This window comes from Amblyomma maculatum, chromosome 2, assembly GCF_055883805.1.
Source record: "Amblyomma maculatum isolate TAMU_Amacu chromosome 2, ASM5588380v1, whole genome shotgun sequence".
Classification (NCBI taxonomy): domain Eukaryota; kingdom Metazoa; phylum Arthropoda; class Arachnida; order Ixodida; family Ixodidae; genus Amblyomma; species Amblyomma maculatum.
The window spans coordinates 90,991,641-91,013,888 of record NC_139345.1 but is presented as its reverse complement, the minus strand read 5'-3'; the positions used below and the strand labels follow the sequence as shown (position 1 = coordinate 91,013,888).

Below are 22,248 nucleotides of genomic sequence, written 5' to 3'. Positions count from 1 at the left end.
GAGCCGCAATCACTGCGAACTATCTTCTTTTTTTTTTTTTTTCCTTCATTTATTTTCAGTTATGTTGTGTTTGGCAGGACAGTGCAGGAACCCAGGGTAGGAGGAGTTTTCTGAAGAAGCGCTTTTACGTAGGATAGCCGGTTTACTTCAGTCGTCATCTAAGTTGTTTATATACCGGGTGTTTCACGGAACACTTTCAGTAATTTCTGAGCATAGTGGGTTCAGAATGGAAGAAAAAGAAATATTTCCAGGAACAAACTGTCTGCCGGTGCGCACCCAATATGGTGCAGAACACCTCTGTCTAAAACAACCCTCTAACTTTCTGATTGATTATCGCAGTTGGATGCTTTGTCTTAGTGAGAAGTTAGAAGTCCTGAACAAGCGGTATTGCGCCACGTCACGGACGTTATTTTGCCTCTCATCTTGTTTTTAAGAACGTTATTTCCAAGAGCAAGTGCAGCAAATTAAAGGTCACAATATGTCACAATTGAGCAGGCAGTTTTAATTTGGCGCAGTTGTCAAGGCATGACGTCATCACCGGACGTCGCTTCTGTACCGCCTCTCTAGTGCTTAGTTTCGGTTTCGTACAAAAAAAAAAAAACCGTCGGATTTCCTCGCGCTTCAGGGTTTTAGACAATTAGTTTTTATTCGTTTCAAAAACTTATATGACATCAGCTCGTTCACGGCTCCTTTGGGGCTAACCACCAAACTGCGATAATTAAAATGTTAGTTACTGGGTTTTATTAAATTATAATTACAGGGATTTTGCAGCATATTGTGTCCGTCATGGCAGAGAGAAATTTGTTTCTGCAAATATTTCTTCTTCTGTGTCGTACCCTCTATTTTTAGGAATTTTTTAAAGTTCTCGCTGAAACACCCAGTACATAGCTGCAGTACGCATGAAGGAACCGGGCACCACATAGAAAAGTGTGTTCACGGTGAAGATGCCGAAATTTCAGCTTCCTTGTCGAAGTCGCGGTCGGCGACCGCTGTTTGCATTGTGCTTTCCATATAGCTAACGTATGACTTTAATCAGATGTGCATAAGTCGACACGTGTAAGTTTCTTCTGTGGCTACATATCTCGAGGTTTTTTTTCTACACTTCATCCTGATGTCTGTGGCTACATATTTATTGTCATGTCCTTACCCTTTCTTAGCTACGTGTTTCGGCCCTCTTAGCTGGTAGTTCTGTGCATTTCTTTCTTCTCCCTTCTCTCGCTCCCATACTACCTGCCGGACAATAACAGCGGCAGCATTAGAAAGAAACTATTTATGCGCCCCTCTCATCTGCAGGAGTGCTGTTCAGCATCGAGGTAACGTCGGTGTTCTTCGCGGTGCGCAACTACTGGCGAGGCTTCTTCGCCGCCGCCTGTGGCGCCCTCGTCTGGCAGCTGCTGGGAGTCTGGCTCAAGGAACAAGGTACGAAGGAAGTCCCACTCGCTGCAGCCTTGCTCTTGCTAATGGTGTCGCTGTGTAGCAAGTTGTGTCGTGATCACTGCGGCTGTCGTTACTTCCTCCTCCTCCGCCTCCCCAGAGAAAGTTTGAGAATTCTTTATTTCGTCGCAAGGATTTCTTTTTTTTTTTTTTTAATGCCAAAGCATTACTTCGCTATGTTCACAGATTTCTGCCCGCAGACCGCGTCCGCAAAATCGTGTCCGCAGCAGTTGTAATTGCGAAGTGGTAGAGGTTAATTAGTGCTGTCAATCGATAGAGGGTGACGTAATGTTTTGTCTGAAAAAATAATTAGGCCAATACGTTAATTAAGTAATTAATTAGAGGAAAAAATGTTAAGTAAAGACGAAAATGGTCTCATTAGCCAATGGCTTGGCGCCACATTTGAATGTATCAAATAATAAAATAGTTAATTAAAGTTAGTCAATTAGGGTGACGTCAAGATGTACCAAATACTAAATAGTAGTTAAATCAGTGAAGGTGGCGTCAAAGATGTGACGTCGCGCAACCTGAAGTCAAGCCAAAAAAGGGCATAAGAAGGGATTGGCCCGCAATTTGAAAGTACCGAAGACTAAAATGGATAAACAAGAAGTGAATTAATGTGATGTAGAGCATGTGACGTCACGCAACCGGACGTAGAGCCGAAAAAGGGCATAGGGAGGGATTGGCGCGCACTTTGAAAGTACCAGAGACTAAAATGGGTAAACAAAAGTGAATTAAGCAACTAGAAGGAACCAGAAGAAACCAGAAGCAGCATCCGTGCTTTCACATTACTTCAATGCAGATTCTGCACGTGCTTTTTAATTTTTTGCTCGTCCCCTCGGTCAGGTTGATGTTCTTTTTTCCCGCCGGGCTAGCAGACTGCTTGTTTGCTATATGTTCTCCGCGTCATACGATTCGCCCAGCTCCAGCCATCTGCGTTTTGTGATCGAAAACGTCCACTTACTGCGCGGCGAACCTTAACCGGAGTGTTCTGTCCGAGAGTATGGGCATTTGACAAAAAGGAAATAAAGAAAAACGCCAGGGTCCTCTTTAACGGAAAACGCGAAGCAGCATTCGCGTCGGGTCTCGCAAGTATGCCGCCTCTGCCTCTGCATGGGTTGCGAAAAACGCTATCATTCCATCACGAAGCGAGCTGTGGTCATCCTGTTTTTGCCGCAACTGCGAAATGGATCGCTGCTCGCGAGATACGCCCGCTTGCTGAGGTGTGTTGCATCGTGCCTTGAAACCCGTGCTGTATTTTCTGCAGTGCTGTGGAGAAATAGAGAGCTGCGGCCCCGCTGCGCCCCAAGAATGCTGCCGTTTAAAAGATTTAAGCCTCTGACGTAGACCTTATTTCTGGCAGCACGTAAAATATTTTCAAATTTTGCTGCTTTCCGCCGGGGTGGTGCAGTGGTAAGACGCCCGACTACTGTGCCGGAGTACCCGGGTTCGAACCCGACCTCGGCGGCTGTGTTTCGATGGAGGCGGAACGAAGAGGCGTCCGTGTGCTATTGTTGTGGCTGTGGCTGTAGGAAGAAGGAAAAGAAAATGCACGGGCCTGCTGGTGGTGGTGGTGAAAACGTTTATTGAATCTTGAGCCTTATTGATTGTTTTGATGGGTCGGCTCGATATCGCGTAGGGTGGCCGGGAGCTTGTGGCTCTCAGCGACTCTTAGAGCCCAGCCCACCAGCTCCTTTTGTGCAGCTGGGTCCGAGCTGGACACCGCGATCTCCCATTGCTCTATGTCTGTTAGTTGCAAATTGCGGGGTGGCTGGAGCTGAGAGCACATGTAGAGGATGTGATGAAAGTCGGCTTTGGGTGCCCCGCAGAGGGGGCATATACTGGCTCTGGAGCTGAGCCACCTCGATGTCAGCGCACGTTAAAGGTCCCCAGGTGGTCGAAATTACTCCGCAGCCCTCCACTACGGCTCCTCTTTCTCTCTCCACTTTCATTCCCACCCTCCTTCCCTTAAGGCGCGGTTCAGGTGTCCGCAGACAGTACTGTGACAGATACTGCTCCTTTCCCTTCCTGTGAACCAATTATTATTATACTCCTGCAGTGTTTGCTAGTTGGGCTGAGCAATGTTATCTTTTCTGTTTATTTAATTGCGTTTGTTTATTTACTCTATTTATGTGCTTATGAGTTAGCCCTTTGTGCGTTTGGTGGTGCAGACTGTGCAATAATATTTTTATTTTCAAATAAAGGCTTCATTCATTCATACATTCATTTTTATCTGTCCAAACTAATTGCGTTCACTAGCGATGCCAGCTAGGAGATAGCTTTTTTATTTATTTTTAACTGCCTACACTAATTTATACACGCATGAAAGATGCCAACAATCAGCCAAGCAAAGGAGAGCATAGGAGATTATATATATATATATATATATATATATATATATACACACTGTTTTCGCTGATAGCTGGCTTCTTTTATGAGTATATAATAAGGAGCCCCTCATTTCCCCTGCACTTGTTGATGCATGGGGTCTCTACTGAAAGTCAATGAGTAATAAACCAAATTCAGGCAGGTAACTTTTTCTTCTTTAAAATTACGGGGGACACTTAAGCTCCGCCTCTAAAGGTATGACGCCATAGCGGAGGCTACCAGCCCACATATAAAGCTCTCTTTAACCAAGCCATATGAAATGCAAGGGTCCTAGCAGGCCGATTCTATCACCCTCCCCTATGAAAGGAGAGACCAGAGTTGGCAGCTCCAGCCATTATAACGTCACGCAACCCTACGACCAGTTAGTGCGTAGCCATATCAGCTGCCAGCTACCGCATGTCAGCGCCATGCTCGCGATTTTTCGCTGAGCGGTTAGACCTGGCGTAGTATTGCTTTCGCAATAAAAGCCACAGCTGCGCATGCGCAAACCAGGTGACGTCACAGGAGAGGCGCAGGTGGTCGGAGCCGCCGCTGCCGCTGCAACCGCCGCCGCGACTCCGCCGGTTGACCTTTAGCCGGTGCCGTCGCGCATTCACCGGGCTGTGTTTATGTCTACACAGAAGCGTAACGGTGATAATGATGATGTGGAATCGGAATAAAGTTTAATCTTATGAGATGTACGGCTGTAATCAATGTTTTACCGTGATAAGCCATAGAGTATCTATGAGGTGCAACCGTGAACAACAAGGTAAGCCAAAACTACGCCAAGGAACCACTAGCTAAGCCACGGCATCGCCGAAGCTTTTCGCTTCTGATATCCAGGCTTAACCAAGCTAAGCCACCACCAATGTTTTTGTTGCCCCATGCGTACTGGACGCTCCTTCAAATAGGCGACTCGTGCTTGTCCCCTCTGGCCCGACCTTGCACCGGTGGCGACTTGCCGCACTGCGTTCTGGGGATCATACCTCTGCTAGGGCTGGCTCGTTTAGCCTTTTGAGGATTACTGTACAAAAATAACCTCAATAACACAGATTGCCCCGCAGTGTTCGCCTACAATGTTTACGTTATGGTTACGTGATCGAGGCTCGCGAAAAACGCTGATTTGTTTTTTTTTTTTTTTTTTTGTTTTTTTTTTGTTTTCGGACCTGTTCTTGAGGCAGGCTGACTGGCTTATGTGTTACAGTGCATTAGAATCGCTACTGCAGATTTTATTGCGAAAGCAATACTGCTCCTCGCAGTTTGAGCCGCCAGCGTGGAGCGGCGGTGACCACCAAGCTGGCAGGAGCTGCCAACTTGGGTCTCTCGTTTCACATGGGACGGAATCAGCCTGCCAGGACTCTGGTATTCACTTTACCCTTATAGGCCACTAAGACACGTTCATACGGCTTGGTTAAAGCGAGGCTTTATGTGTGGGCTGGGGAAGAAGAAGAAGAAGATAAAAAACGCTCGGTCACTCGCAGCTATTGCTTTCGCTCAATATTCGGTTCAGCAGCGTTGAACTCTTCTAATATTTTTTATTTTTTTTTTTTTTGTGTGTGTGTGTGTGTGTGTGTGTGTGTGTGTGTGTGTGTGTGTGTGTGTGTGTGTGTGTGTGTGTGTGTGTGTGTGTGTGTGTGTGTGTGTGTGTGTGTGTGAGAGAGAGAGAGAGAGGTGTCACCCGCTGGGAAACCGAAACGGCATCAGTGATGAAATTTGATGTAATGTGCTTAGCTTTCACATGCGAATGCCACGCTGCGATCTATGTATGCTAATGTCGCATCTTTAGGAAGAAGAAAACGCGACTACTAAAATAAGGTGCTTATGGCTCTTTAATAAGGGCACCTCGTGAGAGCTTAATAAAATTATAATAGAGCTTCATACCTTGCAGACTGTGTTTCAACCTGTCCTGATGTCTGTCCTCTTCGGTAGATTGTCGTACTGCGTATACTAACGTGGAAATAAAATGACAGCATGTTTTGCATGCGATCAACCAATGCGAGTATCGAGTGAGCCAATAAAACTCATTGCTTCGTTTTTTATCGCTTTTTCTTTTTCCTTCTCTTTCGCTACTTATTCCTTCGTCTCTAGTTGGCATTTCAGTTGTATCTGTAACGGGAGTCATATATAGTTTTTTTCCTATTGCACATTTACAGTAGCCGATAGAAACAGCTTGCCGAGAAGACTACACGCACATCTTGCCTTCTTGTGTAAGAGGCGGTTGTATAGATCTTGCACCAGCTGGGGTCTGCGACGTCCGGCCGGGTGCTGCTTACTACAACTGCCGATGTGTCGCGCAAGTTAATTACTGCATCACCGCTCAGCTATATACAGCTCCACTTACGCTTACCGAACGTGGCTTGTTGTGTCACTCGGATGGGGCCACAAAGGCATCAATGATGTCGCGGCTTCTCTTACTTTTTCCACGCCGTCTTGAGAGAGCGAGTGAAACAACTTTATTTGCCCCTGATGTGAATTAGGGCAGGTGGGTCCTGTGTGGCTCTCAGGTGGGGGCGACATCCTGGGCCCACGAATTAAGTGCAAATTGTACGCTCCTCACGGCAAGCGTGGCGGTCTACCTTCGCTGCCGCCCTTTCATTGTTTCACGACATTGGCTGTATGCGGCGGCACAGGAAGCTGTGTCGCCACCGCTTTTTCTGTAACACGCATCACGAACGAAGGCGCACATTGCGAGAGGATATAATTATTGATTTCTTACATTTTGCTGTGGGCGAGTGTGTCCATTCGGCGGCCAACTGTGCATCGGATATCAAGTTAATTCGGAATGCGGAAGCTGTTTTGAAGTTCTGTTAATTAAGCAAAAAAGAAACCGCAGTTTATTTAGTTTTGCATCCGTTGCCAATCGGCCAAAGGGACAATAAACACGCATTCTGCCATTCGACGCCATTGTGGCGTTGTAGCCCAAAACCGTACTCCTGCTGCCCCAGCAGAGTTATGCCTAGTTCTCTCTCTCTCTCTCTCTGCCAGTCTTTTTTTTGTTTGTTTGTTTGTTTGTTTTATAGCCACGCGGGTGTTTTGCCTGGTATGGTGGTATGCCTGGCCCCTTGCTGCGCACTTCTGTAGCAGTCAAACCAAAATATTATGTTTATAACTGCTCTTCCTTGTTCTCAATCTTCTTTTTTTTTTTTTTTCGTTCACAGATACGATAACGGCAGTATTCAGGACAAACTTCCGGATGGATTTTCCCTTTGATCTCGTTGAACTAGTCGTTTACGCTGTGATGGGGTAAGCCTCGCCGCCTTCCCTCCCGCGCGTTCAGCAGTTTTCTACCCTTAGGGCTTTTGCGTTCGACTGAGCATCGCTCTGCATTTTCTACAGTGCAGCCTGTGGCGTTCTGGGCGCCACGTTCGTGTACATGCACAAGAGGGTTGTGCTGTTCAACCGGAAACACAAGCGCATGAGTGCCTTCCTGCAGAGGAAGTACGTATGTTTGCTTATGCGTCCTCCTCCTCCTTGTGTGCTCTGTTTATGGAACTCAACAACTCGCGTCCCGCTTCTGAACTTTGACTGCTGTCGCAGGCTCGCATGTCTAACTTGAAATGTGCTAAGTGACGCCCGTTTGCATTGCTACAAATACCTTGACTGAACGCTGTGCTATTGGCGTACTGCGGAGCATTTGGATTGTTTTATTGTTTTTCCTTTATTAGCATACTTTGGTGTGACGCGCGATAGGAACACTGCGCTGCTATCCGCGCCTTGATCGATTACTCTGGGTCGATTTCGGTTACCTGGCGCTTTTTGAAGGCTACCGAAACCTTGGGTGGAATAATGTAACGATTTCATTCAATCCGAAAGTTATTCCATTATTCCATCGCCTTCTTTGTCATTGGCCGGCTAAAATTCGAATCTGCGCATAATCAGGTCGCATTGTTAGACGTCACAGGACGTTCTTCAGAAGTAAATTCACGTAGTCGTCACCCCATACGCAGTTTTGACGTCATCGCCGAGGAAATGTAATAGATTTTGGAATTTCTATATTATTCCACCCTTCGTTACAGTGGCTTTGCTTGCGTTTCGCCTTCAGACAACAACGGTTGTTGTTCCCGCTTGACATAAGCGCGCTGCGTGATGTCTTCGTGTATAGACGTAGGATGGAAATGTAACTACATTTTTTTCTGGATTTTTTTTTTCAGTCGGTTTCTGTATCCACTTATAATTACTGTGTTCATCTCATCGGCTACCTTTCCCGAGGGCCTCGGGCAGTTCATGGCAGCAGAGGTGAGCTTCGTTACAGCGTACTTTAACTGGCTTTACTCCTTAATTATACCTTGGGTATCTCATGCATATAATAAACTGCTCATTTGAAACCTTGATGGGTGTACGAGCGCGGCTTTTTTGTCATATCTTTGCGTGGCCAGTGCCCGTTTATTTCGCTCGCGTTTTTAGGACCATAGGCCGTGTTCTGGAACTCATGCTATCAATCGTCGTCCGGTGAGAAAAGAAATTCGGACACCAAGTGCTACTGCGTCCGGTTAATGCTGATACTCCTCTGCTTTGCATATAAAAACAACGTGCAAGTGAGGACGGCTTAGCGATTCTCTTGGGTAATTTTCTTGTACGTGGTTGATGATGGAAAATAGCGCGAAGGTACACGAAGGACGGAAGGAAGTAAGACACGGACAAGCGCTTGTCCGTGTCTTACTTCCTGCCGTCCTTCATGTACCTTCGCAGTATTTTCCATCATGAATGTTAACCAACTCGCCCAACTTTCGGCATTACTTGTACGTGGTTGTTATTCAGGGTCTTGAATATTTGGGGGCTGGGATTTAAAAAATTCCTATGCAAAATCTACTACCCCATTCGAGCTGAAATAACGTTCACAAAGTAGCAAAATATAGTCTACGTTATCTGATAAGTGATTCAACATCGGTGCTTGCCTAGATTTTCCGAAATCGAGAAAAAACTGCTCTCGGTGGCGTGCACAATTTTTGCAGGAGAGTCGAAAAGCTGTTTTGACATGGAGCGTCATCTGTCGGGCAGCAAGGCAAGCGCGCCAACGGCCGGAATGGAGCTTGTCTCACAGCTCGACAGATGACGCACCATGTCAAAATAGCTTTTCGACTCTATTCTGCGAAAATTGTGCACGCCACCGAGAGCAGTTTTTTCTCGATTTCGGAAAATCTAGGCAAGTACCGATGTTGAATCACTTATCAGATAACGTAGACGATATTTTGCTACTTTGTGAACGTTATTTCAGCTCGAATGGGGTAGTAGATTTTGCATACGATTTTTTTAAATCCCAGCTCCCAAATATTCAAGACCCTGTGGATGGGGGCTTGGATATCTGCATGCTGTTTTTTTTTTTTTTTTTTTTTTTTTTTTTTTTTTTTTTTTTTTACGCGAGAACATTGCTTCGCTATATTCACAGATTTCTGTCCGCAGACCGCGTCCGCAAAGTTGTGTCCGCAGAAGTTGTGAATAATTGAGAAGTGTGGTAGAGGTTAGTGAGTGGTGGCAATCGATAAAGGATGAGGTAATGTTTATGCCGAAAAAATAATTAGGCCAATAAGTTAATTAGGTAAACAATTAGAGGCAAAAAATGTAAAAGTAAAGGCGAAAATGGTCTCATTAGCCAATTGCTTTGCGCCACATTTTAATGTATCAAATACTAAATTAAATCAGTCAATTAAGGTAACGTCAAGGATGTGACGTCACGCAACTGGAAGTAGAACCGAAAAAGGGCAAAAGAAGGGATTGGCGCGCAATTTGAAAGTACCGAAGACTAAAATGGGTAAACAAGAAGTGAATTAATGTGACGTCAAGGATCTGACGTCATGCAACCGGAAGTAGAACCAAAAGAGGCATATGAAGGGATTGGCGCGCAGTTTGAAAGTATCAAGGACTAAAATGGGTAAACAAGAAGTTAATTAATGTGACGTAGAGGATGTGACGTCACGCAACCGGAAGCAGAGCCGAAAAAAGGGCATAGCAAGGGATTGGCGCGCAATTTGAAAGTACCAAGGACTAAAATGGGTAAACAAGAAGTGAATTACGCAACTAGAGGCAACCAACAATAGCATCCGTGCTTTCGCATTACTCCAATGTAGATTCTGCAGTGCTCTTTAATTTTTTTTTCTTTACGCTATATATATGTAGGGTAAGATCCGTGGGACGGATGAATAATTGTCCAGGGAGATAACCACATTGAGAGTAAGCTTTAGTTGCATATATTTTCGGATAATCGCGTTGACATGTGCAGTTAAACTGATTTTTGCTCTCTCTCTTGCTTTTCTTTAAATAAGACAACGGCATTAGTTTACGGCGCTATACAGCATAGTATATCAATATTGTCCCGCTCGCCGTTTAGCCGGTGGATACCTGAACCGCGGCGTAAGGGAATGGAGAAGGTAGCAGTGAAAGAGGATAGAGAGAAAGGGGTGCCGTAGTGGAAGGTTCAGAATTAATTTCGACAACCTGGGGATTTTTAACGTGCGCTGACATCGCACAGCACATGGGCGCCTCTTCGTTTCGCCTCCATCTAAACGCAGCCGCCGACGGTCGGGGTCGAACCCGGGTACTGCGGCACAGTTGTCGAGCATCTTAACCACTGCACTAACGTGGCGGGGCTTTTAATGTTCGCAGTTTTTGCTTTGTGTCGCGTTAGAAAAATGCGATAAAGGAAGGAGACATCATAGATGAGAAAGTTCATCAGCGTTTGCGCCTCGTGAAAGTATTTGCGACAGTTATCGTTGTCTGTAACCTTTAAGACATATATTCCTGGGCGGCGAAGGCTGGAGCCGCGAGCGCTAGTGTATAGCGGCTGTGACGGTGCCGTTACTCTCGGAACGGTCGCAGCTGACGACGCACGAGGCAGTGCACGACCTGTTCTCCAACTTCACGTGGACCTCCAGCGACCTGGGCGTGGACGAGCACATGGTGGTCAACCACTGGGGAACCACCAAGGGCCGCGTCTTCCTCACGTTGGGCCTGTTCATCTTCATGAACCTCTGGATGACCGCACTGGCCGCCACCATACCCGTGCCTCTGGGACTCTTCATACCCGTGTTCAAGATGGGTATGGCGAAGCACAACTCCCCCCTTCTGCTTTTAAAACGAAAAAAAAAAAAGAATGGCAGGAACAAAATAAGGGGGAAGGAATAAAAAATTGTGGGGGACACTTAAGCTCCACCTCTAAAAGTATGACGCCATAGTGGAGGCTACCAGCCCACATATAAAGCCTCGCTTTAATCAAGCCGTATGAACGTGTCTGCGCGGCCTCGGGAGGACTTGGAAAGGGTCCTGACAGGGTAATTCTGATATCACCCTCTCATACGAAACGCTCTAAAAATCCCTAAGATGTGTAATTCTGTGCGGCTTGCTCTCGACGCGTGCAGCTGGGCACGACGTGCGGTCAGGCTCGTGTCGCTTCATACCGTTGAACATTGCACTCAAAACTAGCTTATTCAACACTGTCCTTGCAGGGTTCGATCGTTGTAATAATTCTTGGGGAATGTTATAAAGCCGCTCGCGCGCTGCTCCTGTAGCTATGAAAAACAGCATGACCTCGCGGTTGCCTTCTTCATGACTTTCTGAAACCTGACTCCTGTTCAGGTGTCTCGAACGTTTGCGTGAGCGCTCGAGCGTTGCGCGCTTTCTTGTAGTCGATTTATGTTGCCGCGGTTTCTGTGGCAGAAGTGCAACGGCAGGTGACGAAAGCCCTCCCGACCGTTTTTTTTCCAGGCGCCGCCTTCGGCCGGCTCGTCGGTGAAACGATGGCCGTGCTCTTTCCGGAGGGAATCCGCATGGGCGAAAACATCAACAAGGTCATCCCTGGCGGCTACGCCGTGGCGGGTAAGTCACACTCTGACAGCTGGAAAGGTCGGACTTAGTAAGGCCTTAAAAAGGGGGCAAGCGAGCCTTTCAGTGTTAAACGTCGCAGCCGAAACTTTGGTCGTGTTACCAAGTTCAGTCTGCGCCCCCAGCGTGTCTTTCTCCGCTCCAGCAGCCCGCTATGAACTGTCTGAAATCTATAGAAAGTATTTCGTTGCATAACTGTCCTTCGCATCTCCGTGACACGCATGATCACGCCGGGCGGCGTGCGGAGCGGCATTGGAGGGGTCCATTGGTTACAGCCATGCCGTTATCAATGCCTTCACACTCAGAGGGGAATGTCGCATCGCATCTGAGTATTGAAGAAGCGTGCAGCTTCGCATCAGCGCCTTAGCAGCGCTGTTTACAGATGTTACCAGAAAGCGCTAAACGCTAGCTGCGTGGTAATTGTGCCGACCATGAACGCCATGACAGCTATGGTGGCGGAGGCCAGTGCTACTTTTCTGCAAGACGGAACGTGCAGCCACGTGATACGACGTTGACGTATACTCTGCATAGTATCACCGCTTACATCGCGGTTATCGGCACGGATATTTTTTTGTTTTCATTTTTTTTAAATTGGCGCCGTATATAATCACTGCATCATATTAGCAGCGGGCGTCCCGTTAGCGCCGAGCTAACAACGACAACAACAAAAAGAAAAAAAAAACATCTGAAATCCTCGATCGCGCTGCGAGGCATTAGAAAGTGAATTTTTCTTCGTTTCAAAAACTGACGCATCATTGTATTGGTCACAGCTTCGAATCGCTCAGCGGCACTGTAACTGCCGAAATGAGTTTATAAAAAGTCAGTTTGGTTTCGTTTGATATGTGGGGTTTAATGTTCCAAAACGGTGGCGTCTAACGTGCCAAGGTCAGTTAGAGAGCTTTAGATAATTATAATTAGAATAGTTTCGCCGCAGATTGTGTCCGCCGAGGCTGGAGTTTTTTTTTTTTACTGCCAGTATATTCTTTCTATTTTGAACTGTTTGTTTTTAGGAATTATTTAAAGTGTTCTTTAAAATACTGTGTATAGCATGAGTCTTGTGGTTAGCTTTTAGCTAAGGCTACAAGAAAACCTTTAATTATGGGATATTTCCTTGTTGCGAAGCGACACTGTGTGGCCGAGTGGTTTGGGCGCCCGTCTCGGCTGCGGGAGGTGGTCAGTTCGAAACCCGCCGCCGGACACCCACCGGTAAAATTGGGTACAAGCGTCCCCCGGCCTGGCGCCCGGCTCTTTCAGGGGTGTGCGTTTGGAAGAGGCTCTGCTGACCCTGCTGTTGTGCTCCCTCGGGGGCTTAGTTTCGAAGCTTCGCTTTTAGCTAAGCTTCGAAACTAAGATAAGTGGTTAGCTTTTAGCTAAGGCTACAAGAAAACCTTTAATTATGGGATATTTCCTTGTTGCGAAGCGACACTGTGTGGCGCTCATATGACGTGGGCGGCGTTTCACTTTTAAGGGTCTTCGCATGCGTTCCTCACCGTATCTCGGCTTTGCTTGCCAGGACTGAAGACATTTTGGCTGAACTCTTTCTCTCTGCCCCTTGGTGCATGCAGGTGCTGCCGCCATGGCCGGGGCCGCCACACGAACCATATCTACGGCCGTCATCGCCTTTGAGATGACGGGTCAAATGTCCCACATTCTGCCTGTCATGGTCAGTAGTTCCCCAGTAAACACCAACCCATCTATGAGACGGCTATAAACTGTCTTGCCAAGACAAGCAAGATGCCCGATAGATGTCTCAGTAGACCTCTGAGATGGCTACTAAACGTATATAATATGTCTCGACAAGATATGCAAGACATTGCCAGATGTCTTGATATTTCTTGTAGTGATCTTGTAGCTCAGCTAATGCACCCACTTTTTTAGGCTACAAGACGTCTTGCAAGATATCTCCTAGAAATCTGGAAGACAAATAACTTACTAAACGTAAGTCAGTCTAGCAGATAGCTATAAGGCATCTTGCCCAAGATAAACAAGTCACCTTATAGACATCTGAAGTGGCACCCAAGACAGCTGATAGACATTTAAAAGATGCTTTGACAAGATATGAAAGATGTTTTTATATGTCTTGGTACTTCTTGTAGCTGCCTTCTAGCTCAGCTAATGCACCAACTTTTTTAAGCTGCAAGACGTCTTGCAAGTCATCATCTAGAGATCATTAAAATAGATTCTGAATGTCTAAAATGAGCTCTAGAATCTCCTGCAATGCTCTAAATTATTTATTCCCTGCTATTTCTCGCAAAACTGTCTGAAATGCTTATGTATTTGCAGAGGTTTTCAACACCACTGCCAGACAAAAAATATAGTCTCATCAGATGCTACTACAACTAAAGCTGTATTGCCGTCACACACCCACAGTGCTCTTTCACACATTCAGTTATGATGCAAGCTCAACTGATGTACAATTGTAAATCATTAATTCTCATGCACTACAACTGTTGTCTAGTAATGAGAACTGTATGTTTTTATTACAAAGCGTGCCACATTTCACTGTTAATGGCCATCAGGTGCTCTTTAGAAAGTTTGGTAGTAACTGCACCCAATGCTAGAAAATGAGATGAGTAAACTACAGAACTCTTTAATTTCCTCAACATTATACATTGCAAATAGGCAACTTAAACAATCTCATGCATGTTAAAAGCAAGGAAAGCCACAAGCAACAGTATGCAAATTAAAAAATGTGGTTCTCTGAAGCCTAATATTGTACCAAGGAAGAAAACACCAGAAAGAGCAAACTCATGAACACATGCCATGTAAAGAATGATGCATATTGTCATTCATTCTTACAGACATTAAAACTGCAAACAGTAAGTGAGAACTGCACACATTCTTTGTTACAAAACATGCCACACTGTACGGTGGACAGCCATGGTTGGGTGCTCTTTGGGAGATTCGGCAATAACTACAAAAGGTGCTAGGAAACAAAATGTGTAAATCATATATTTGACTTTTTTTCAACAATGCACTACGAAGTTACAAGCACAGAAACTAGACACTACAAGTGGTATGAAAATGACAAAATAATAATGCAGTTCTCTCCAAGCTTAAAATGATCTGTTTACAAAAGAATGACAACATCCATACTCCAAACAACAGGAAATGACTAGAAATAAACAGGGATAGGTATGCAAAAGTGTACAAAACTGGTTGAGTGGTTGAACGAACTATCTGCATAATGTTTGTACAAAATAAAACAAAGCAACAAATTCGAATGAAAAAGCTTCAGTATACAGAAAAAGGCGCTTTCACAAAGGACCATCATCACGTGTTGCATTTCATACTATATGTGCATGCATGTCACCAACTGAATGCTTGTAGAAACTGCACAAACACTTGAGCAATAGGCACGACATCAAATCCATTAAAAAATCTACACTGCAAAAAAAGAAGCCAAGACTGCTTCACTGCTGCTGTTCCTGTTAGCATGACTAGAATGCACTGAAAAAAAAATGCAATGGCTGCATGCCTGTCATAGTTACATTCTACTATCGTAACTAAAAAGTACTAAGGAAAAGGTAGCAGGTAAGGGTCATACATCACTCTACAAGAAACACTAAAAGGCACCATAAGGAAAAAAAAAGGAAGGAGCAAAAGTTTTGCATCCCTGTCATTGTACATACCAACCACTATATTCCCTATCAAAAGCTGTTTGCAGCACTACAAAAGATAAGGGCAGCATGAACCAGCCATGATGGCACCAACTGCCCTTACCTTTTGTAGTGCAGCAAACAGATTGCGAGGAGTACAGAAGGCACAGCCAAAAAAAAAGAGAATAAAATTCAGTGTTGCACACCGTGCTGCTCTTCACATTCTGCTGGTATAAAAAGAAGGAAGTTAACTGCTGAGATAGTTGGTTTTTCAGAAATAAAAAGGTATTTAGCATAACACAGACACACACAAGAAAGAAGACACCACGTGTACTTACTACAACTGTTTATTTAGGCAACTGTTTATTTAGGGGAAAGCAGTCGATGCATAGCTTTCACTGCTGATGTGCACATGTACAAGGCAACAGGAAAACAGCACCAATCTTATCAAAGAAGGTATGAGAAATATCTGTTCAGCCTCAAAGAAAAGCTGGAGTGTCACTGACACAGCTCAAACCTGTTTAATGTATAGATGGTATTCTCTGCTCCCTGAAAGCTTGCTCAGCTAAGCCATCACATAAGCTACGAAAGCAAACAGGTCGGCTGTCAGAAGAGACATGGCCAGCATTTCGTAAAGTGCACCACCGTCTATAAAATTCTACTGTCACGTAGAAAAATTTTATTTTGCACAAGCAGGATTCTGCGTCAATGGCCAACTTAGGAAACATGCAAAAGACATTAACAATGAAGGTGAGCGACTTCTCTTGCACCGTAGGGTTTGCACCAATTGTGAAAACTGTGGGTAACGGCTCATGAAACACTAGAAGCCCTTCATATAAAAAAGCAGGTTGCAGCTGTGTCAGCAGCAAATTGGTTTTTCTTATGAGACTGAAGAAAAATTTCTCACGCATAGTTTGACAAAATGGTGCTGTTTCCATGTTGCCTTGTACCCGTGCACATCACCTGAGTAGGCTGTGTATATTGGCTGCTTTCCGCTGAACAGTTGTAAGCGCTGATGGTGTCCTCTGTCTTGTGTGCGACTGTGTTACGCTAAATAGCCTGTTATTATGCATGGAGAAAAGGCATTGAAAAAAAAAAACAAGGTCTGAATACCACTGCCAACATTCTGGCATGAAAGCATTGTAAAATGAGGGAGCTGGCATGGGTTGTGCATCTGTTATTCTGTACAACCCTAGAGAGCAGAGAAAATTAAAAAAAAAAAAAAAAAAACTTCCGGGGCTATCAGATCCACTGCAGTCAGTTACAAATTAAGAATGAAGGGGCGAATATCCCTCAAAGGAGGCTTTTCTGCCAATCAGATCGTTCTCAACAGCCCTTGTCCACAGCTAACTAGGCTGGGCAGCTTTTTCTTTATCGGTACTGAACACCAGCTGCACTGCCTCTTTTTGTCACCTACTGCTATGAAAGGGGGAATTCCTTTGTGGCTCAATTGATTGGGAGGCTCCTCTCTGTCAATTGTTGGAGGCCTACCTTTGCAAAATTACAAAGCTTCAAACTTGAGTTGTAAATGAGCACAGAAGGTGCCTTGATCCCAGCTGCTTGCTATTGTGGCACTGTTCATGGTGGCTGTGCAGCGCCTTTAGATGTGGACTTGGTCTTTGTCACAAGGCAAACACCAACCACTCTTTTGTGACGTCGGCAAAACTAAGTTTCATTGGTGTTGAAGGCTTTCCATGTCACACCTGCCAGGATTAAAATCAAAAGCACGATTTAGATATATGAGCTACACTAACAGAAGGAAAAAGTCCCACTGTTGGCAACTCTAAGTTTTTGGCACAGTCAAACCATACCTGTGTATTCAGTCAGTAGCCCGCGACTGGCCAGGGAGATGTCAGTCCTGTGGCCCTCATTGCTAAGTTGTGTTTGCAGCACAGACAGGAAAAGGATAGTTGCTAGGCAGCCGTGGAGGTGGTGGCAACCTGCAAGGTGTTCCAATGCTTTAACGATTTCTTGTGAAGTTTAATAAAGCAAATCACTGACTACAAAACATAGGATATGAATTTAACCTCAAAATATGTCACATAAGGTTGAGAGTACTGAGTACACAATAGAAATATGTTTAACCAAGACACGCACTAGCAGCACAAAATAGTGCTGAGTATAATATATGTATATTAATAACTCCTTGATGACCTCGAAGGCTAAAACATTTTCTTGTCTTCCCCAACAGACACACCTGTAGAGAACCACCATTTTCCTGATTTATACATTTCTTTTTTTTTATTGAGAGTCACTTTCTATGCTGGGTAAGGTTCCTGCCTCTGAGTTTGCTAAGTGTTTCATTCGACATATGTAGAGAAGAAATAAATCTATGTATCATGTATCTATGTATGGATGCATTACCTATGTATGTATCTATGCATGTATATATGTAGGTACCTATGTATGTATGCATCACCAGTTTTTCCTAGAACAAATGAAAGCAATATTTTAAACAGTGAGCATGCACCCAGAGCAAAAAAAAAAAAAAAAAGAATGCATAGCTCACTTGCTTGAGCTGTTGGGTAAGTGTTTTGTTTACATGAAAATTCGCGCAGACACAAAATAACAAGAGCACCAAACACAGACACAACAGCACAATGTGAAAAAGAGCATTAAATTCTAAATTCTAAACTTAATTCTAAGTTAATTAATTCTAAAGTCAAAGCTCAGCTACTTTGGTCATCTGATGAGAGAGGAGTCGCTGGAGAAAGATTTGATGCTGGAAAAGGTTGAGGGTCGCCGGAGAAGGGGTAGGCAGCGAACGCGATGGTTAGATGGGATCCTTGAGGCACTGCAGATGAAGTTATGTGATGTTAGGAAGATAGTGAGAGACCGGAAAGCGTGGCGTGACATGGTCCATAGGGTCACGAAGAGTCGGACACGACTGAACTGAACTGAAATTAAATGAAGGTATTTCACCTTTGATGCCAAACACCTTCACTTCGGGAGGAGTCCATATGCTATCAAAAGGTTTGCGTGGAGTCACAGCTTTGTTGTTGAGGACAGCCAGAAGGCATACACTGAACCCATTTATAACATGGCTACATTTTATACGCCTTAAAAGTAAGTTATGATTCAGTACTCTCTTTTCTTTTCCCAGTTCTGGATAGGAAGAGTCTATTGGCCCTGAAGCAAGAAAACAAATGAAATTGATATGTTTTTGTGTATTATAATAGGCTTTTCGTTATATGAGGTCCGTCCGAAAGATTTGATTTCGATTTCTTTCTGTACCAATTCAACTGAAGCTTAATTTCTTAAAACATTTCCGCCAATAAAAAAAAAAAAAAAAAAAAAGCCTGAGGACCAAAGCAAATAGAGCACCAGCACATCACACAGCATGCAGTTCAGGAACTTAAAAAGAACTAAATTGTGCTTTCTGACTATATGAAAATGTAAAATCACTTAATCACGGCAATGTAATGGCTGACTGTAAACGTTTTATGAACTATTAAAATTAAATCACTGCAGAATGTTTGTACGCCGTTCCTATCTCGCTATGCGTTTAAACTTGTGCCTGTGAACAGGCAGAGAGTATTTTGCTAGCAGTTGGGAAAGTCGCTGTGGCCAGAATGCACCTTACCCTCCCCTCTAAGGCGGCTTATTGAGATCGTTCTCTTTCTTTTTCGCAACCGCGGCATAACTTAGCGCGTATAGAGCTCTGCAGGCTGACAAACAATGCACGGCTTCCACTCGACGGTGCGCATTTTCTGTATCTTGCTGCAGAGTGAAGGCCACACTAAGCCTGCAGACTTTCGTGCTCAGTTGTGTTTCCTGGGAAGGTGTTAGAACCAGCGGCAATCAACGAAAGACGTCGGATCGCCAAGCTCATTTTGAAGAATTACATCGCGAGGTTCCGCCGCCAATGGCAGTTCACGAAACGCGGCGAGTGGAATTACAAGCGAAAAACCTTCCTGCATGCACAAAACTGTAGATGCGCCATAAAACACCGCCTTTCGTACTGACTAAACGGTCCGCGCGCGCTATCTTGCTCGCCCATACAGCCTGCGCCGGCGGATGCAAACAACGGTCCTTGCAGCATTTTTATCGGAAAAAGAAAACACTCAGTCACTTTACTGCTCCATTAAGTGACTCATTTAGAAGAAACAATTTCTTACTCACCCAGCGAAGCTTGCCTTGCAGCCAGAAGTAGCAGCCGCTGTGCGGGATACATTTTCAACGCAGTCACAAACCAACGGCCTAACGTGCAGACACGACTAGACACGACGAAAATTTGAAATGGCCAGCCGCCGAGCAGCGCATTGATACAATAACTTTAAAAACAATAGAAATCTGAAATATATTTCATAAAACAAGCTATACAAGTAAAATGTAACTGTTGCTTATGACGTATTTGTTTCAAAACGGTAAATACAACCTGCGTCTTGCGTAATTATTTTGGCGCACTATTTTCTATCTCGCTGTAAAGAGGAGGGGTGCGAAAAGGCCACGGCGCGCGAAGTTTGGGAATGGCGGATCGTGCATAGCTGGCGTTCCGTATTAACATCGGCGCAGCAAATCTTTCCTCTGTGCGAACTACTGGCTTTTATCACACACGGATACATCGCTAGCTTACTTTGTCGTTGTGAACACTCGGAGTTTGGAGTCTTCCGGCGGACTGGACTGCGTCCAGCGAGGTCGAACACAGTACGCGTGTGGCTATCGGCTGCAGAAATGAAGGTGTCAGCGGCTTTTGTACATTATGTTGAGATACCCATCGCCTAAACAGCATTTCTTGGTGCCATATTGGTCCTGCATGCTGGAAACAGCCCAAATTGCATGCTTAATTCAAAAGCGCAGGCACTTTGGATACAGTATTTTGCAAGCTGAAAAATTGCTAGAACAAACCTTCGACAATTTATACTTAGAGTATGCAGAACAGTGTCGTCCAGTTAAATTGTGTACATATTGCACTATAGGCGCATATGTGACCCTGACACGTCTTCTTAGGAAGTATGGTAGACTTCTGAAGCAGAACTCTAGAAGACATCTGGCGTAAGCCGGCTAATAACTGTCTTGCGTAGCTGAAGACATAAAAATTCTTCACTAGACAGATTCCAGACATCTTGCCGATGATGTCTTCTAGACTAGCACCAAGCGACGTCTTGTAGATGTCTTTGATAGCTCAAGATATATGTGACCAATATAGACATATCAAGACAGCTACAAGATATTCTGTGCTCAGTGGGTCTTGTCCTGCGTGCGTTGAATACAAAGTATGCTGGCTATAATTTGTAAACGATATCCGCTATCGAGATTTTATGTATAGTCGGATACAACTAGAGAATGCTTCTAGCGCAAACCTCTCGAAGGAAGCCCTCCAGCCGATGGCGCGAACCGCGACTGTCATGCACGTCGCAGTTATTTGCACAGGCTATATCCGGTACCTGATCGAAACATTGGGCTCCTTTGCTTAAAAGGTCCTTCCCTGGACAGTGGCCCTTTAATGTATGCACTTGCTGACCACCTGCGATTTCATACTATTAACCGGCCACGACATCATGAAAACCGGTCGACGCCGTTGTTTGGAGGCCGCCTTCGACCTAGGGCTTTGTGCCGCAGCATTCTCGAGTTACGAAGGAAGGGATACACTAATTATAAAGAGCGCTTTAGTATCGCGTCTACCGCCATCGCCGTTAAAAAGCGCGTCTGGAGGCAGCGGCAGCATTTTACTGGCACATTGCCAAGTTTACCGACCGAGCCGCGGCCGCTGGCAACGCTAAGCCTTGCCCTTGAATTCTACCCTCGTGTCAAACGCGTGCGGCCGTGCCGCTGAACTTCCCCTACCGCGGGCGTTTATACAGGGTTCGATGTTTCTAAACAAACTTAGGTGTTTACTTTCGGTATCACTGACGCGGTAGTTGAAAGTGTGCAGGTGCAGACGATGCGTGTGGCGCGGCGAAATTGAAAAAGCGCTCATGCAGTCGAGTCACATTTGATGAGATATTGCGCGCAGTGTGTGCATGTGAAGCGTCAGTTTTGATGTCAACCCCCTCCCTCCTTTCCCCGCTTGAGCGATTTCAAAAACCCTCTCTCCCAAATTGTTCAAACAGAAAATGAAACGGGGCTCAGTAGCAGTATTGTCAAAACAAAACGTTTGTCAAGATCTGCAAGTTTGAGGCATGACCGCGTGTATTTCGCACGCAAAACGAATTCGCCGACAAAAAAAAAAAAAAAAAAGGAATGATCATATATGGGACTGGCATTTTAGCATACAAGCAGCAATCACTGATTTCGCTGATGTCTGTCCGAAGCCACTCTCTCTCACTGGGAACTTGAATTGCGAAGGTCACGCGGCTTGGCCAAAAGAGTGGCAGAGCGGTCGCACAGCTGCATGCAGCCAATGCGAGAGTGCCACATATCACAGTTGCGGCTGTCGCGGCAACTTTGGTACGCATGGCCAATTGTGGGCAGCGCGTGCAGACTGAATAGTCGCGTGTCGCTTGCGCGCCTACAACATAGGCCTCACTCCCCCTCACGTCACTCACCTCTCATCCTTCAAGGACAGTAAGGGCAGGAGTCATGTACGCTCGGTGCCCCCAAGACCTCGGCTCCACGCCGCTCGCCGCATCGTGAAAAAATTATGCTCACCTCCGCCTTTAACGGCCGCTTGTCTTCTAGCGCACTTCTTTTCTCCTCGACGAAGTAAAAATGCGCAGAAAAGTATAGCAGGGCTAAGCACAGCAGGGCTGGCGCAGCTACGTTGCATTTGATTAACTACGCATATTGGCTTGGTGTGCTGCCGAAGTCTGACCTGCGGACTGCGCCGATAATACGAAAACCGGGGGACAAGCGAAGGAGAGCTAACATTAAAAAGAAATGGCTGCGGTCTGTTACTTTTTTGTATAGGCACATTGTTGGAAAGGCAAAAGTTGACATTTATTTAGGGGTTGCTTGAGGCCTATATAGGAGAGGCTTATCGAAGGTTGCAAAGCAGTGAGCTGGTTAGGAGAAATTTTTGCCAGACTTCCACTGGGACTAGAGGGCGTTGAGAGCTCAGTGGTTATAGTTGCATGTGCCGCATAAGCAACCA

General features: G+C 45.2%; 1 protein-coding gene and 1 long non-coding RNA gene across 2 annotated transcripts in view; one reads left to right on the top strand and one right to left on the bottom strand.

The window, feature by feature from the left end:
- The window catches only part of ClC-a (chloride channel protein 2), a 108,719-nt gene that overhangs the window by 72,752 nt on the left and 13,719 nt on the right, over positions 1–22,248 (top strand). The window contains exons 8-14 of the mRNA XM_084594731.1: positions 1,294–1,419; positions 6,960–7,044; positions 7,138–7,239; positions 7,953–8,037; positions 10,615–10,834; positions 11,500–11,610; positions 13,182–13,279. Of these exons, the coding sequence (XP_084450857.1) occupies positions 1,294–1,419; positions 6,960–7,044; positions 7,138–7,239; positions 7,953–8,037; positions 10,615–10,834; positions 11,500–11,610; positions 13,182–13,279 (827 nt within the window). The remainder of the gene's footprint in view (positions 1–1,293; positions 1,420–6,959; positions 7,045–7,137; positions 7,240–7,952; positions 8,038–10,614; positions 10,835–11,499; positions 11,611–13,181; positions 13,280–22,248) is intronic.
- LOC146199248 (uncharacterized) lies at positions 16,542–19,850 on the bottom strand. The gene is made up of 3 exons (XR_014705054.1): positions 19,338–19,850; positions 17,027–17,155; positions 16,542–16,918 (listed from the first exon to the last, which is right to left on the bottom strand). It is a non-coding gene; the product is annotated as an uncharacterized LOC146199248 (long non-coding RNA).